We start from the raw sequence: 15,840 nt of genomic DNA on the forward strand, positions 1-15,840 counted from the left end.
CTCACCAACCTCACCGTTGGTAAGAACAAATCACCCTCAAACATTGTCTTGTGTTAAAAGATGCTCTGTGTGGATTAAAACAATAAACATAGAAGTAGAGGATATCATGTTGATTTAACTGTGTAGTGGAGATGCAGCTTCATTTTTGTTGCTGACAAATTGATAATCTTTTTTTTTTTTAACAGTATCCAAAGACCAACAGAACCGGACAAAGACAGATGTTTCCAGCACAACTGGACCTCCACTAGTAGAAGAACCAGAGTCAGAAGATCATGGTAAATGTCTTTCTGAATTGTTCTTCAGGAAACTTTGATTCACTTTATTCTACGGCGTCTTTGAACAAACGATAGTCTGACTGGAGGTTGTGTGTAAATGTAGTTTTTTAAAGGCTGGCTTTTTTCTAGTCTTGAGAAATAAATGTAGCAAATTGGGATTACGATCTAAATGTGCTTGTTTATTTGTCACACAATGAAATCAGCTAAAGTACTCTATATTATAAGAATTATTCAACAGAAGAACCCAGCCCAGTGTTGCCATGTGTTGGTCTTGTGTACAGAATGAACAATGAGGATGACAAAATGATGGACATGAAATGTGTCTGTTGATGATTCTTGACAGTAACATCTGTTACGTGACACGGCATCACCTTGATCCTGCCCTTCAACATCTCCTCTGATATTCTTTCAGGTGGTGGAAACAGGGAGGCCGTCCGTGCCGCGGTCATCTCCACTGTGTTCTTAACGTTCTGCGGTCTCGTTGTTTTTCTGGTTCTGAGGAGCAGAGCGATGCGTAGGTCAACACCTACAACACCAATACATTGATCAACACTTAAACTCCAGTTTATTAGGTACACCTATAGCTAAAGCTAACCTGTTTGCACTCCAAACACCTTTCACTTTAACACGATACAATTCAACAGCACCACAAACTGCTGTACATCCCCTCAAAAACACAACCTGAGCATTACAACCTATGAAGGAGGGATTTACTGCAGGACTGTTGTATTATACTGCATTAGTTTTAACTAGGTGTACCTAATAAACTGGCTCTACAGAAGCAATAGTGGCCCAGAACACAACAGGGTACTTTTTACTGTTTTTTTAATATTGTCACTAATATTGTGCCTTAAATTATTATAAAGTGCCATTATAGAAAGTAACTAACTGCATTTACTCATGTACTGTACTTGCAATTGAGTTTCCATTTTTGCTTCTTCTTAAAATGAATTTGAATAGTTATGTAGAGTAGTAGATCAGAGATATGTTGTGTAAATATTACTTAATATTTCTCAAAAGACAAAGTAAAGATAGTTAAATATACATGAAACATCTAATTGATTGATTGGGTTTTGTAATTAGATGCAAAGGTATCCTGAGTAAAGATTTACTGTCAAAGGATAAGAAATATTGAAGTAACATTTACTTGAATATTTTGGATAAAAAACAGTTCTTACTAGTAGGTAAAGTACAATATGTACCTCTGAGATGTAGTAAAAAGTGCAAATACATAAATAAAGTATCTCAAAATGTAAAAGACAAATCCAGTTCAAAGTTTCTTTGTTTTTATTCTCTTGAGGATTTGTTCACTTTGTTCCGGCTATAAAACATTCTGCAGAGAGGACGACTGTATGAAACACAAATAACACGATACTAAACTCTTCTTCTCTGGTCACAGCAGCTGAATATTTTATTATTAGATTTTGTTGATTCATTTTCTACAAATATGAATAAATAATTCATCTTTTATTGACCCCTAAAAACACACCAGACAGAGACCTCTTGATGCTTCTGTTGATTCAAAAGTAAAAAATAAAACCCGTAAACACCTTTTTTAAACTAAAGAATAAGTAGTACATGACTTTATCCAATAATTTCTGTCAGTATTAATAATGTATTATATATATTTTACATACAATAATAAGATATTAAACATTTTCATTTGCCTCTCAGATATTTAAGGAATGTGCAAATGCTTCTTATTCCTGAGTACATTGTTTTTAATGATTCAACAGTCTTGAAGGCAGGTTATGCAGTTATTAGAATGAATTAGACGACATCTTATAATATCAATCAGTGGCTTAATGTCTGTGTGTTGGAGTAGAAAAACATTTACAGACAAAACACATCAAAATCAATCATGTTTACACCGTAAATCACCAATAATATAGATTTGTTTCAATAAATGAAAGAGTCTCTCTGTAGAAGATCAAGTGTTTGTTCTACTCAGTGTGATTGACAGGAGAGATGATCAGAGGAGCAGAGTTTTTACCACCATAATTAAGACGAGGACTAAAGTATGGGTAGAGTTTCTCAGTGAAGCAGCAGCCAGTAAAGGAGTAGATAAGAGCTGCAGCATCAACGTCATAGAAGGAGACCAGACCCTCCTCATAATCCACAAACACCCCCACCTTCTGAGGCTGAGACTTCAGAGAGAGACGGACTGCAGGGTCAGCAAGAGCAAAGTGATTCTCATTCCTCAACCTTATCGTCCAGAAACCATTCTGAGGACTCACTGTGATGCTTCCCTTCCTGTTGATCGACTCTCTGGCCACTCCTAAATCCCAGTTAGTCTTCCCTTCAACCTGAACCTCGAAGTAAAATCTTCCTGAAGAGAAACTCTGCTTTGCTAAGACACGAGCATAATAATTAAATCTCTCTGGATTGTTTGGGAGATTCTTCTTTACATCACCATGTTTAACTTGTTTTCCATCATCAGACAGGATGAGTTCAGGATGAGCTGTATCAGGATCAAGTGTCACATCCACTGCAGACTGCTGGACCCTCTTCAGCTTGGCCTGAATGAGCAGCTTCTTCATGTGTTTACTGAGCATCTCCTCCAGCTGATTCACAGCTCTCACCACAGTCCCCTCATGTGAAGGTGGACTGACTCTGACTCCTGTCCAGTTCTTGGTGGCTGGAGGAGTTTTCAGGGTCGTGAAGCTCTGGAGGAGGTGGAGGTGGTCTTCAGTGTGTGAGAGCTGAACCACCTCAGTGCTTCTCTTCTTCAGCTCAGAGATTTCCTGTTCCAGCTCTTTGATGAAGCCTTCAGCCTGTTTCTCTGTCTTTCTCTGCTTCTCTTTGATCGTGTCGATGAGCTCGGCCTGGCTTCTCTCGACAGACTCCTTCAGAGCGGTGAAGACCTGAACACCATCTGCTATCTCTCTGTCTGCATCTTCCTCACTGAGCTCCACTGAGTGTTTGATCTCCTGAATCTTCACTCGTCTCTTCTTGATCATCTGCTGGATTTCAGCCTCAGTCTTCCCCAGCTCGACCTTCTTTCCTTCATATTCTTCTTCCAGAGGAACAACATCATGGTTCTTGTGGTCTAAAACAGTGCAGAGCATGCAGACACACATCTGGTCGGTCTTACAGAACAGCTCCAGAGGTTTATCGTGCTTCGTACACATCCTGTCTTCCAGGTTCTCCACAGGGTCGATCAGCTGATGTCTTTTCAGACCTGACATTGTCAGATGAGGCTCCAGGTGAGTCTCACAGTAGGAGGCCAGACACACCAGGCAGGACTTCAGGGCCTTCAGTTTGGTTCCAGTGCAGACGTCACAGGGAACTTCTCCTGGTTTGGACTCTTGTTGCTCTGAGCTGCTGGTTTTCTGTTGAGCTGACTGTCTGAACTGAGCAGCCATCTCAGAGATGAAAGTATTGACCTGCAGCTCAGGTCTGGTGTTAAAAAGCTTTTTACAGTTGGGACACTGACACGGGACATTAACGTTCCAGTGTTGAGTGATGCAGGCTTTACAGAAGTTGTGTCCACATGGTATGGTGACTGGATCAGTGAACACATCCAGACAGATGGAGCACAGAAACTGATCTTCAGTCAGCAGACAGCTGGCAGCAGACATGTCTACACTCTGAGGACAACAAGTGTGACAAAAACAAACTGTTATCACATCTTTAGCAGCAGCAACAGTGTGCGTCAGGTATTGTTTTCACATTGTGGGTCTCTGTGTGTGTCATCATGGTAGAATGTGTCCTGGAGACACCTACTGTAGAGCAACTATTACAGAAGAGGGTTTGAGTACTTTAGAAAGGTGAAACAAAACAAAAAACTGAAAGAGTGAATTTATATAATTTGTAAGGAGCCTAAACATTTTTAATTCCACTTTAATATTGAACATATTACTATTTACTGTGACGTATTTGGACCTCAGTTTGAATGTGAGTTGAACTTCCTGTCTGAGTCGAGCTGAAGTGTTTGAGTTGAAACACAGTAAATATTATCAGCTGAACTTCCTCACAAAGACAGACAGCAGGAACGACAGAGACAGTGAAGTTTAGAGGAAAGGCTTTAAAGTTCAAGGATATTTACCAAAGTACATAACAGTTATGTAAGTTATAAAACATCAACGTTGTACCTCTATAATCAATAAATAAATCCGCACATTAAATCCAAAGGGATTAGCAGCTAGGCTAGTTAGCTTCTAGCAGGCCTAGTTTATCTGCTGCTTTGTTCTTTGTTGTGGATCCTGGTTTGAACTCACTTTTGACCAAATGTTGAGTTTCTCTGTAGAACAGTGTACTCACCAGAGTTTGTCAGAGACTCTGTTGTTGAGAAGAAGCTGCTGGATTCAGTTGAATGTTTCTTTAGAGAGAAACAGAGAGACTCGTCTCGACTGCAGCTCTGCTGTCGCTCAGACTAACTTTACTTTCACTTCAGGAGAAGTGACTCAGCAGCTCTCCTCCTTCAGAGTGGCTCCTCCTCTCAGTGAAGCTCTGTGAATGAGCTTTTACTGCCTCTTTGAGGAATACCTGACATTCAAACATGAGTTTAACTTCTTCCTTCTTATTCCTTTTTCCTGTTTTTGTGTGTTTTAAAAGTTAAATCTGAAATACTGTAAGTTCTGAAGGGGGAAGAAGACCCTCACAGCGCCGCCGAAGCATTGACAGAGTTGGTGGTTCATGACGAGAACCATTCATCTGGAAAAGTTTGATGAAGGACTATTTTATTGTCTGGTTATAAAACTAATCTAAGCCTTTCAATGTCCCCCAAAATACGCCGATACAATCTCCTCTTCAGGTGTCAGAGAGAGGTCTCACATACTTAAGTGTTTTTGTCACTCCTCATTTTAAATATTTTATTTGAGACTATTTAAGTGGAGAGCAGGGTCGTCCTTCAATCAGAGGGTCGGGTGTTCGATCCCCGGCTCCGCTAGTCTCATGACGATGTGTCCTTGAGCAAGGCAGTTAACCCTTACCACCAACCTACCCTACCTAACCACTTAATTAATATAAGTTGCTCTTGTGTGAACTCTTATATCTTATACTATGTTTGGAGTAACAAACATCAGAGAGTTAGGATCTCCAAACTTACCCAAACTTACTTGCATGATGGGAAACTTCTGGTTGTCGCTGGATCAAACAGCTGATTGGCTCTTTATTAGGGCTCGATACATTTTGGTCTCGTGTTTCCGACTTGAATTTCCGTTCTATCGCATTTTTCCGAGTACAAAGAGTTGCAGGAGTAGCTCCCACTTCTGGCTCCCCCTCAGATTAACAGTCAGCACTTTCTCCCTAGTTTGCAATGTTAGCGCTGTTAGCATTGTTAGCTGTGAGCCGCCGACTCAGCGTCGCCATGTTGAGAGACGTTGTGAGACAATCAAAATGCTCCCAATCTCCTAACTTGCACCTTTTTATATTGATGATTCTTGACTTTTGTCTTGTTATATTTTATTTCCTGTCTCTTTGATTGTTGTGATGTAGTGTGAGGTTAATCATGTTTATCACTTCAAATAAATATGTGGAAATGTTACCTGATGTCCAGTGTATTTGTTTTCTTCTTCTGCTCTTATTTCTGTGATTTCATGTTTGATTCTCGGTGGTGAAAGTAATTCACACCGAGGTGTTCTGCATCATTTTATCCAAACTAATATGAAGACATTTTGGTAATAAAATGTTAAACTCAGCGCTGATCAAACATGAACCAATATTCTGTAACTACATGGCCTTTTTATCACCTCACATGTTCTCAAAAACATATTTGAGTCTAGTGTGTAGCCGTAAAATGTCGTTCTCGAGCCAAAATAAGCACCGCCCCACCAGGCTATTCAGAGGTGGAAAAGCACCGCACCATGAGGGAAATCACTACCAACCAACTTCACAGTTCCTCTTCACTGCATGGAGTTGATCAAGGAAGTGATACTTTAAACTGTCCAGAGTATTGTTCCGTTTGCAGACTTGGTCACTGGTAAGTTTTTATTATTGTTCTGTTTTAATATTCTGCACTTTGGTGAAAACACGTGGTCTCTTACAGGAGAATGAGGTTATTTATCTAAAATGATATTCTGTTTGAGATGTTTTCTGGGACGTTGTCTTTAAACATTGTATGGATGAAATATTCTTTAGACTGAAGACCTGCACTGTAAACCCTATCAGTCTCATGTAGTACCATCAGTTACCATCAGGTGAGCGGACTGCATCATGTCGTCATGGGCTCGAGAGGCAACGAGAGCCACTGGTTGCTAGGATACGGTATATACGCGGAAGTAGCTGGTAGAGCGGCTTCTCTGAATGAAGAGAGAACGGAAACACGTAGAGGAGAGAGAACGGACCCCGCTGGTCTCTAGTGATGTTGTGTTGAGAGGAAACATCTCGGTGCGTACGACCGTTTGTTTGAAGAGCGGAAGACGGAGAAAGATTTCTACTTCCGTGGTCCCGCCCCTCCTCCACTCTGATTGGTGCAGAATTCCACCTCGCTCATGGATTTAATTACGAAGCTGCTTGTAACTTTCCTGATTATTTGTCTGTTTCCTCAAACTATTCTGGGTAAGTTTGCATCGTTCACTACTTCATAACTCCTTACATGGAATCTGGGTTTACACACTTTAATAGAAAATGCTTTTTTAAGAAGAATTATGAAGATGTCCAATAAGGTGAAAGTGACATGAGCTACAGTTTCATACAACAGTCTCGTTGTCGATATATAAGTAGGATAGAACTTTATTTGTGCGGTGAGAGTGAATGCGATAGAAAAACATTCAACATGACAACTGAACAGAGTTGTAACGCTCTTATCAGTCCCTCCAGGAAATACACGACTCCTTAGTTCTTGTTACTGATGTATTCGTCTGCCAACACCGAGACACATGAATCACTTAAACACTTTAACTGAAACGTAACTTTAACACTTTGACTTTAACACTTTGCGCGGAGTATATAGACTTCTGCCGCTTCACGTGTCTGCTTGTTGCTGTGCACCGACTAAATATGTCCCCAGCGCAACTTGGACGTAACAATAGTTCCTACCACATATAAAACCAAACAGAAATCCATATTCATAAAAACAAGTTGTACAAATAATAATATATAAACAAGCACCTTAAAGTTACTGCAGATGTAAAAACAAAATCAGTTCACTTATCAAAGCTGCTGTTCACTATTAAATGTGGACATAACGCATCACAATAACACCTGAGAGTTGTTCACCGTGTTGTCCGAATTTGTAATCGTGTAAACCCTCATTTCCCTCATTTTACAGATATTCTCCAGAGAGAGACGGCCTGTCTTCAGTAAAACACTTTGACGAATTCACCACTTCATTTCCTGTGACGAATGACGGCAAGCCACCATCGAAGAGGCAGCGGATCGATGCTGGGTTTCCAGACAACCGCACCTTTTATGATAAGTGGCGAGGAGACCAGTATGCCAAGCGAACGCAATACCTGCTGTGTAAGTACTCCAATCTATAAATAACTCAATACATTACAGTCATTTAGCAGACAGCGACTTTTATTTAAAGAACTCAAACCCAGCAATTCATTTAGTGGGACAAATTATGAATGACTGAATATATTTGTGTTCTTTCCATCAGCGCAATTCAAACCTCGCAAGCCGTCAGCCGGGAGGGTGTCCAGGCTCATTGAGACGGAAGGGTTGAAGGCCAGCCACCTCACGGCAGAAGAGGTTTTGCAGATGTGGAAGCCGACCTCCAGAGAAAGAATTGAGGTCGACAAGCAAGTCCTCAAGAGCGTGAAGGGAAGTTTCCATCAAACATTTTGGTGGAGAGAAAGGGCTCGGTGAGAAAACCAACCAAGTCATTTTTTTTTCTTGTAAGGGGAGACACTTAAATGAGCATTTTAGCATTTTTGGCTAACCTTTCGCTCCGCCCATAACAAAAAATATTGAACGGTTTACAGATCTGTAATGTTTATGCAGTTGATATTTAGCTCCAACTCAAAATGTCACGTTTTCTTGACTACAGGAGTGGTTGCAACCAGGCCCGTTTCCCTAGGCGACATTGTATGTGATTACCATGGTGAGGTCATCACAGCTGAAGAGGGGAATGAGAAGATGGAGTCCCTTCAAAACCAACCGGGGTACATGTTCTTCTTCAAGTCTGGGGTTGGGGCTCTCTGCATCGATGCCCACACCCATCCATGCAAGTGCCACGCACATTTAGAGACTGTCGGCAGAAGAATAAATCATTCCTGCAAAAAGCCAAACCTGAAGCCACTTCAGTGCGTTTTGAAGGTGGATGGAGAGGACACGTATGTGATCCTCTTCAAGTTCCTAAAGGACATCAAAGTGGACGAAGAACTTCTGTTTGACTACGGAGTACAAAGGAAGTCCTCTAGAGGAGAGGACCTGGAGTGGTTGGATGAATAAGCTTTCAGCATGCAGGCTTCATCCAGACGTGTGTGTGTGTGTCAGCGCCGAGCTCTTTTCAATTTACTCGTATTCTTTTGTATTTGTCTTTTGAGCAGTTATTTTTTAATGCAGGGTTTTACCTGTAATGGAGTATTTTTTACATAATTTCTGTAAATTGTTACTTCTGCTGATGTGAAGTGAAAAAAATTGGACGACTGCTGGATTATTTTTCTGGTCAAATCTATAGAAAGTAACTCGGTGCATTTACTCATGTACTGTACTTGCAATTGTGTTTCCATTTTGTTTAACTTTATACTTCTACTCCACTTCATTTGTCTGTCATTATTTTCTTCCTTCCTGTTTATGAGTCTAGTATGAGTCATGTATCTCCAGATGTGTTAATGTTGAACAATTTGAATAAACTGAAAGATGAAATATTCCTTAAAATGCTGCTTCTTCTTAAGATAAATAAACTATTTAAAAAACCTCTTGGATCAGCTGGAAAAAGCATCGTCACAACATTCAAACACAGTTTCACATGACGGCCAACATGTTGAACACTTTAGCGACTTTATCTTCACATTTTTAGTAAAAAACTATTGTTGAGAGTGATTCAACTCTTCACCTTCCTGCCTGGTACGGTGTCCTGAACTGTAGATCTCTGGGCTCTGGGAGGCGCTATAGACTGAAATGTATTGAAGAAGTCCTTTAAATCGATATTGTTAATTCAACAGAGTAACTGAGTAGCTCTAACCCACAGACACTGACATGAACTGTTATAATGTGTAGTATGACCAGTCTGTGTCTTTACTAACTTCCTGTCTGCTTTCTTAAGTTTGTATTTTGTAATGTTTGGTGAAGCCGAAGACACATTTTCACCCTTATGGACAATGAAGATTAATTGTATTAAAATACAGCAGTATGTATCCAGAAATATCATACTTAAAAGTAAAACACTGACGGGGAACATTTTACAGCACAATGAGTACTTATACTTTTCATTTAGTTGGTACACTTGCATACTTTTACGTAAGACTTTTATCGTAGGACTTTTACTTGCATTGGAGTATTTCACAGTGTGGTATTAGTACTTTTACTTCAGTGGAGGATATAAATACTACTGATGTTTTAAGTATAAATCAGCCCTTGAGTTTATTTAATGTTACCTTAAATAAAAAGACATTCTCAGTAATGCCATCGAGAACACAGATAGTGATCTTTTTCTTAAAAACAGGGATATTTTAAATGGACTCTGGTAATTGAAATTCGCCACGTCACAGACGGATGTAACAAAACAACTGAATTCCCGGGAAAATATATTCCGCCAAAAAACAGTGTTCTATTGAAACTCCCGCCACATATCCTGCCCGGCTTCTCAAGCACTGACGTAACATCCCCCTTACAACGCTGAGCCCATCAGCGTCGGAGAAGCTGTTGCGTCACCTTCAGCGGACCAATCAGAGCGCGGTGACGTAGCGCACAGCTGCTTCCAGGAGGAGAGTTGGCGCTAGTTTGGAGCTCAGTGTGCAGAAGGAGACAGACGGACAGAGACACGCAGAGGACTTAAAGAGGAGAGGAAACACTCTGCTCTGAGCTGAGAACACTTCTCACAACCTTTAAAAAGGTAAATCCGTCACTAACGCTTTAATACAAGCCGGGAAACGTTTAGTATGTTTGTTCATCGTAACCGGAAGAGAGTTCTTCTTCTTCTACTTCTTCTACTATTCAGAGTTGGTTTGCTAGTTTAGCGTCTAAAACACAACAATTACTTCGTTTCACGTTATGCAGAAATATTCACATAATACCGTAATATGTTTCTGATTAAACTACATTCATGTAAATCCCTGAATCTGAGTATATTTGATGTAAAATATCCGTTTCGACTTCTGTTATCTTGGCGCCATTTAACAACCGCGCTGCATTGTTTGTTCTGCTGGTATTTTACTGTAAATATATTAATATATAATATACAATATACCTGCTGGATACGTTTTTAGGAACACACAGTTACAGTTATAGTATAGATTCCCATGTTGTAGTGTTTGTTGGTTAATCTGATGTTAAACACGAGGCAGCTACGTTCAATTTACTGAAACTTTATTGTAAACATTCAATTACAGTAACAGTGCTGTAAACTGAGTACATTTACTAAGTACTGTACTTGAGTACGATCTTGAGGTACTTGTACTTTACTTGAGTATTCTTATTTAATGTTATATTGTACTCCATTTACGTGATACCTTTTAGTTACAGATGATATATTAATATATAATAAACTACCCAGAAGTGTGTAAAGTAATGAGCTCTACCTTTACTAAGTGATGAACACAGTATTGCATCACTATAATAACATGCATTATTCTGTACTTCACAGTGAACACAACATGCCGAGTACGCGCTCTAACGGCCGGGCTCAGCCCACGCTCTCCTTCCCGCGCCGCAAATCCTGCAGAGTCTCCTCCAAGACGCCCCGGCTGGACAAATCTCCTCCAGCTCCGTCGCCGGCCGAGCCCGGACCCCCGCGGCCCCCCGGCCCGACCCGGATCGGACCGCTCTCCCCCAAACTACCGGCCGCCCGCCCGGCTCCCCTCTCGCTTCCGGCCCTCCAGCCACGACTTCCACTCAGCCCCCGAAAACGCACAGGTGAGCGGCTCCTCCTCGCACCAAGCACCGTGTCGGAGTGATTCATTTATTTATTTGCGTGGTTGTGTGGAAGTTGCTTTTTTTAAAATGAGCAAACAACAATGTAGGAAACGCTCTGGTAGTCGTTTAGCTTCACAAATATCCACGTTTGTTCACAAACGTTCTGGTTTTGGCTTTTGAATTAGCTTTGATTATTATATTCAAGGTCTTCCTCTTCATCAACTTCACACCTTTTTTATGTTTTTATCTCCAGGTGATGAAAACATCTGTAACCTCGGTGTCGCCCTGCTGGGTTCGCCGCCCAAGCAGAGCAAGTCGACCCCGGCTTCGCCCAGGAAGCCGGTCTTCGACGAGAACTCGCCGGTCTCGGCTCGCCGGCGGCTGGTCCCGTCCTCGTCGCCGCTGCGACCGCTCTCTCCCGCCGCCGGATTGTCTCCGAGGCGCCAAGAAACGCCCGCCGGGAGCCCGGCGCGCCAAAGACCAGAGAGGAGGCCGCCAGTCATTCGGCTCTTTGGAGAAAGTAAGAGACGATGTGTGTTAATTAATAATCCAGCCGGTATGTTTACTATTAACGCCGTCTCACAGATGTAAATCCAGCTGCGGGGATCTGATCATTAAATGAGGATGAATTTGACTGCAGCATCACTCACGCCGTCACTTTGCCGTTCTCCTCCAGAGTTGAGGTTTGTGAGCGTGAAGCAGGCGCTCCACACCGCCGTCCCCGAGCGGCTCCTGTCCCGGGAGGCCGAGCGGGCGTCCATCCGGTCCTTCCTGGAGGAGAAGGCCGGGCGGCGCCTCCCCGGCAGCCTCTACATCTCCGGAGCTCCGGGAACCGGCAAGACGGCCTGCTTCAACTGTGTGCTGCAGGAGATGAAGGTACTTCAGTTGTACTTATGAGGATATTTTACTGTAGTAGTAGTAGTAGTAGTAGTAGTAGTAGTAGTAGTAGTAGTAGTAGTAGTAGTAGTAGTAGTAGTAGTAGTAGTTCACAGTGAAAGTAGATGTTGGAGGCTGCAGTGACACCGACTGGAGACTTTGAGTCACTGCAGGACAGTCTGAGTCCAGCAGACACTGAAATATTAATGTTTAATCATATATTGTACTTGAGTACAATTGTTAGGCATTTGTACTTTATACTACTTTATTTCATAACATTTATTCTTTTCAGATTAATACTAAATATACAAACACTAATACATTATGTAGATTTATAGGATCATTAAGATACCGAGCAGTTTATAAAAGTGATATTAATTATAATACAATAAAATAATAATTATCATTACAACATTTGTACTTTTGGTAATTGAAGTATATTTTGATGCTGATGCATGTCATTTAATTGAGACTCTGACTTGTATTACCACGTGTACTTGTGGTAATACAGGAGAGTGGAAGAAATAAACACGCTGAAGAGATTTGATCTCAGTGAAGTTTAGTGTTCGTTACAGGTTCAGTTTTCTGGAGATAAGACGGTGAAGAGAAAGTCTATCTGCTTCCTGTTTAGATAATAATTATTATCATTCAGTGTTTTTATGTTGTTGTTGTTGTTGTTGTTTTTAAGGCCGAGCTGGCGTCCGTTCAGACGGTGCTGGTGAACTGTATGAGTCTGCGGAGCTCCCACGCCGTCTTCCCGCTGCTGGCCGACAAGCTGAGAGCGCCCGGCGGGCAGAACGGGCTGCAGAGGTTCCTGACGGCCCCGGGGCCCGCTGTGTGAGTAACCCGACCCGGTTCTGAGGAACCGGAGAACCACAGAGAACCAGATATGTGATGCAGGCGGTCACTGAGGGAACATTCTGCCTCTAGAAGTCTTTTAGTTTAATAACTCATTTAATTTGTCAACATTCGTGCTGGAATAAAGCAAAGCAGATGATAAATAATTAAGTACAAATTGCAAATATTTAACAGCTGCAGGGTTAAGACTTTAGAAGAACTGCGTTTGTTTGGTTCTGTGTTGATTCTGATCCGATCACTAACTGGGACTCCGTTTGGTCCTCAGGCTGCTGGTTCTGGATGAGATGGACCAGCTGGACAGTAAAGCTCAGGACGTCCTCTACACCATCTTTGAGTGGCCGTACCTGCCGGAGTCTCGCCTCTGTCTCGTCGGTAAGAGCTCCGCCCGCCAACAATGACATATCGGCTGTAAAATGACATTTAAATGTGATTCTACATGAGCGTTTTCTTATAATCTGTGTCAGCGGTGTAAAGAGACATTCTGTGTTTCTTGTGTCTAAACTAAAGGACATAAATAAAGATGTATATATTTTATTTTTCAGGTATCGCCAACGCTCTGGATCTGACCGACCGCATCCTCCCCCGACTGCAGGCTCGGCCTCACTGTCGCCCCCTGCTGCTCCACTTCCCTCCCTACAGCCGGCAGGAGCTCACGGCCATCGTCCAGGACCGGCTCTCTCAGGTAGCCTGAGACTCAACATCTTAAACAAAGTAAAACACGAGCGTGTGTGTGTGTGATTGTCTTGACTTTTAAACGTTTTGTATTCATGTGTTTTCCCGCTGCTCCTCTCAGGCGTCGGCTGAAGGGATCCTGGACGCCTCCGCGGTTCAGTTTTGTGCCAGAAAAGTGTCGGCGGTGTCGGGAGACGCCAGGAAAGCTCTGGACATCTGCAGGTACGAGTTTCAACCGCCGAAGTCAAGTTCAACCTCCGTGGGTTTTTTTTAGATCATATACCGTTTTGCTTTAGTTTAAAAGTGTTGCTTTTTGATTAGATCCTGATTTATGTGGTTCATCCTAATAAAATGTTAATTCAGGAAGATGGGGAAAATCTTAACAAACCTTTTGGATGAAGTATGTTTTGTTTACGTCTTCCTGTGTTGATTCTTTGAGTTCATGAAGTTAAGAGTTGCGTTTGTTTGACATTCGATTGATTTTGTTTTGTTTCAGGAGAGCGGTCGAGGTTGTGGAGTCTGACGAGAGGAAGAAAGCGTCGGATCCAAAAGCTGAAACGAAAGGTGAGTTTCTCCTCCGTTCACTGAGGAATTATGGCGCAAATAAAAAGGTGCGAGCGTTTTGCTGAATTCAGTTCCCGACTCGAGAAACGTGATCGCTAATGACTCGAAACCACTCGTTGTCCTCGTGCAGCGTCGCGGGTCAGCCTTCCTCAGGTGGCGCGGGTGCTGTCGGAGGTTTACGGCGATCGGATGGCGTCTCAGTGCGGCGGCGGCGGAGAAGAGAGTTTCCCGCTGCAGCAGAAGCTGCTGGTCTGCTGCCTGCTGCTGCTCACACGCAGCGGGAAGAGCAGAGACATCGTCCTCGGGAAGGTGAGTCACTCCACTGGTTCGTGCCTTTTAATAAACCAAAGTAGATGTTTGCATGATACGATGAGGAGTCCTGGGAGGTTTGAGTACAATAACGTCTCATTTAACGTTACAGTAAAGCTAATGTTACTGTAGATATACAGGAATAAAACCTAATTCCTTTCCTCAGCTGCTGTATTTCAAATGTCCAGCAGGTGTCTCTGAAGCTCAGATCATTTAAACTTTGGACAAAGTGTGAAACTGATTTTCTGTGTTTCATGTTTCAGCTCCACGAGGTTTACAGCCGTCTGTGCGCCCAGCGGCAGGTGTCCGCTGTCGGGCAGGGAGAGTGTTTGTCTCTCTGCGGTCTGCTGGAGAGTCGAGGGATCTTCTCTCTGAAGAAAGCCAAAGAGGCTCGTCTCACTAAGGTACACTCGGAGATCAGAGAGTTCAACTAGCAACTCGGCAGGAAAGCTCTCAAAAGGAGGTGTCGCGTCGCTCTGTGGCTTTTTGTGCGGTTTTGGTTTCGACTCGCAAACGTTTGTTTTGTGGCGGCGAGTAAAGTCCCCACAGAAAAGGCTTTGAAAACACTTTGTCGTCTCTAAATCAGAACCGCAACCGAAACGCATGCGTGCGGTTTGTTATTGTTGACGTGTAAATGAGGCTGCAGCTATTTGTCCTTTTTTCTTTCTATAAAACTTCAGAAAAATGTTTTGTTTGTCCTGAAATCAGTCGGATTAAATTCACAAAAATGTACTCGTGAAAATGCTTTTATGTGGAAAGTTGTGTCGATTGACTTTCAGTTTGAAAGATGACCGTCGCTAAACGTTTCCAGCTACACTGTGAGCGTTGTGCTCTTGATGTGCGTTACCTGTGAATCCTAAAGTTGAGGATTTCATCTCAGACGTTTGTTTCTTCCTGCAGGTGTTTCTGAAGATCGAGGAGAAAGACGTTGAAAACGCTCTGAAGGACCGAACGCTGCTGGGGAGCATCCTCGCTGCAGGACTCCCCTCGTGATCACACGTTCAACTTTATCCATCTTAACTTTTATCTACAAAGATTTTTGCAGTGGTGGTTTTTTTTTCTCGTTTTTGCTGAGAATTTGTATATAGTTTATGAAAATGTTAACTTTTTATTATTTGTTTTTCTCATACCGATGTTGACGCTCAGTTTTTGAGTTGTTGAGCAAATGTTTTTAACTCGTCGGTTATGAAATTACAGCGTTTAGTTTCAGTTTGGATTTGAAACGTTTCCATTTTTATGCTGTAAATAAACAAATGTACAGACATTTTAATCAGATTTCCTCTTGTGTGTTTTTTGCTCCTGCTCATAGGACAGAGAGACT

General features: G+C 42.2%; 2 protein-coding genes across 2 annotated transcripts; one reads left to right on the top strand and one right to left on the bottom strand.

Annotated features, from left to right (window-relative positions):
* Nucleotides 1-1,597: 1,597 nt before the first annotated feature.
* LOC306696051 (E3 ubiquitin-protein ligase TRIM21-like) lies at nt 1,598-4,648 on the bottom strand. The gene is made up of 2 exons (XM_079159539.1): nt 4,539-4,648; nt 1,598-3,865 (listed from the first exon to the last, which is right to left on the bottom strand). Exon 2 carries the CDS (start codon nt 3,854-3,856, stop codon nt 2,219-2,221), a length of 1,638 nt encoding a protein of 545 aa, XP_079015665.1. The 5' UTR covers nt 3,857-3,865; nt 4,539-4,648; the 3' UTR covers nt 1,598-2,218.
* Nucleotides 4,649-10,126: 5,478 nt separating this feature from the next.
* Nucleotides 10,127-15,776, top strand: cdc6 (cell division cycle 6 homolog). The gene is made up of 12 exons (XM_079159550.1): nt 10,127-10,221; nt 10,972-11,240; nt 11,494-11,760; nt 11,917-12,116; nt 12,805-12,953; nt 13,240-13,346; nt 13,517-13,656; nt 13,768-13,868; nt 14,143-14,210; nt 14,341-14,519; nt 14,783-14,923; nt 15,420-15,776. The coding sequence occupies exons 2-12, from the start codon at nt 10,982-10,984 to the stop codon at nt 15,510-15,512; spliced, it is 1,704 nt and encodes a 567-aa protein (XP_079015676.1). The 5' UTR covers nt 10,127-10,221; nt 10,972-10,981; the 3' UTR covers nt 15,513-15,776.
* Nucleotides 15,777-15,840: the final 64 nt, after the last annotated feature.

Source organism: Pholis gunnellus (assembly GCF_910591455.1).
Source record: "Pholis gunnellus genome assembly, chromosome: 5".
NCBI lineage: Eukaryota > Metazoa > Chordata > Actinopteri > Perciformes > Pholidae > Pholis > Pholis gunnellus.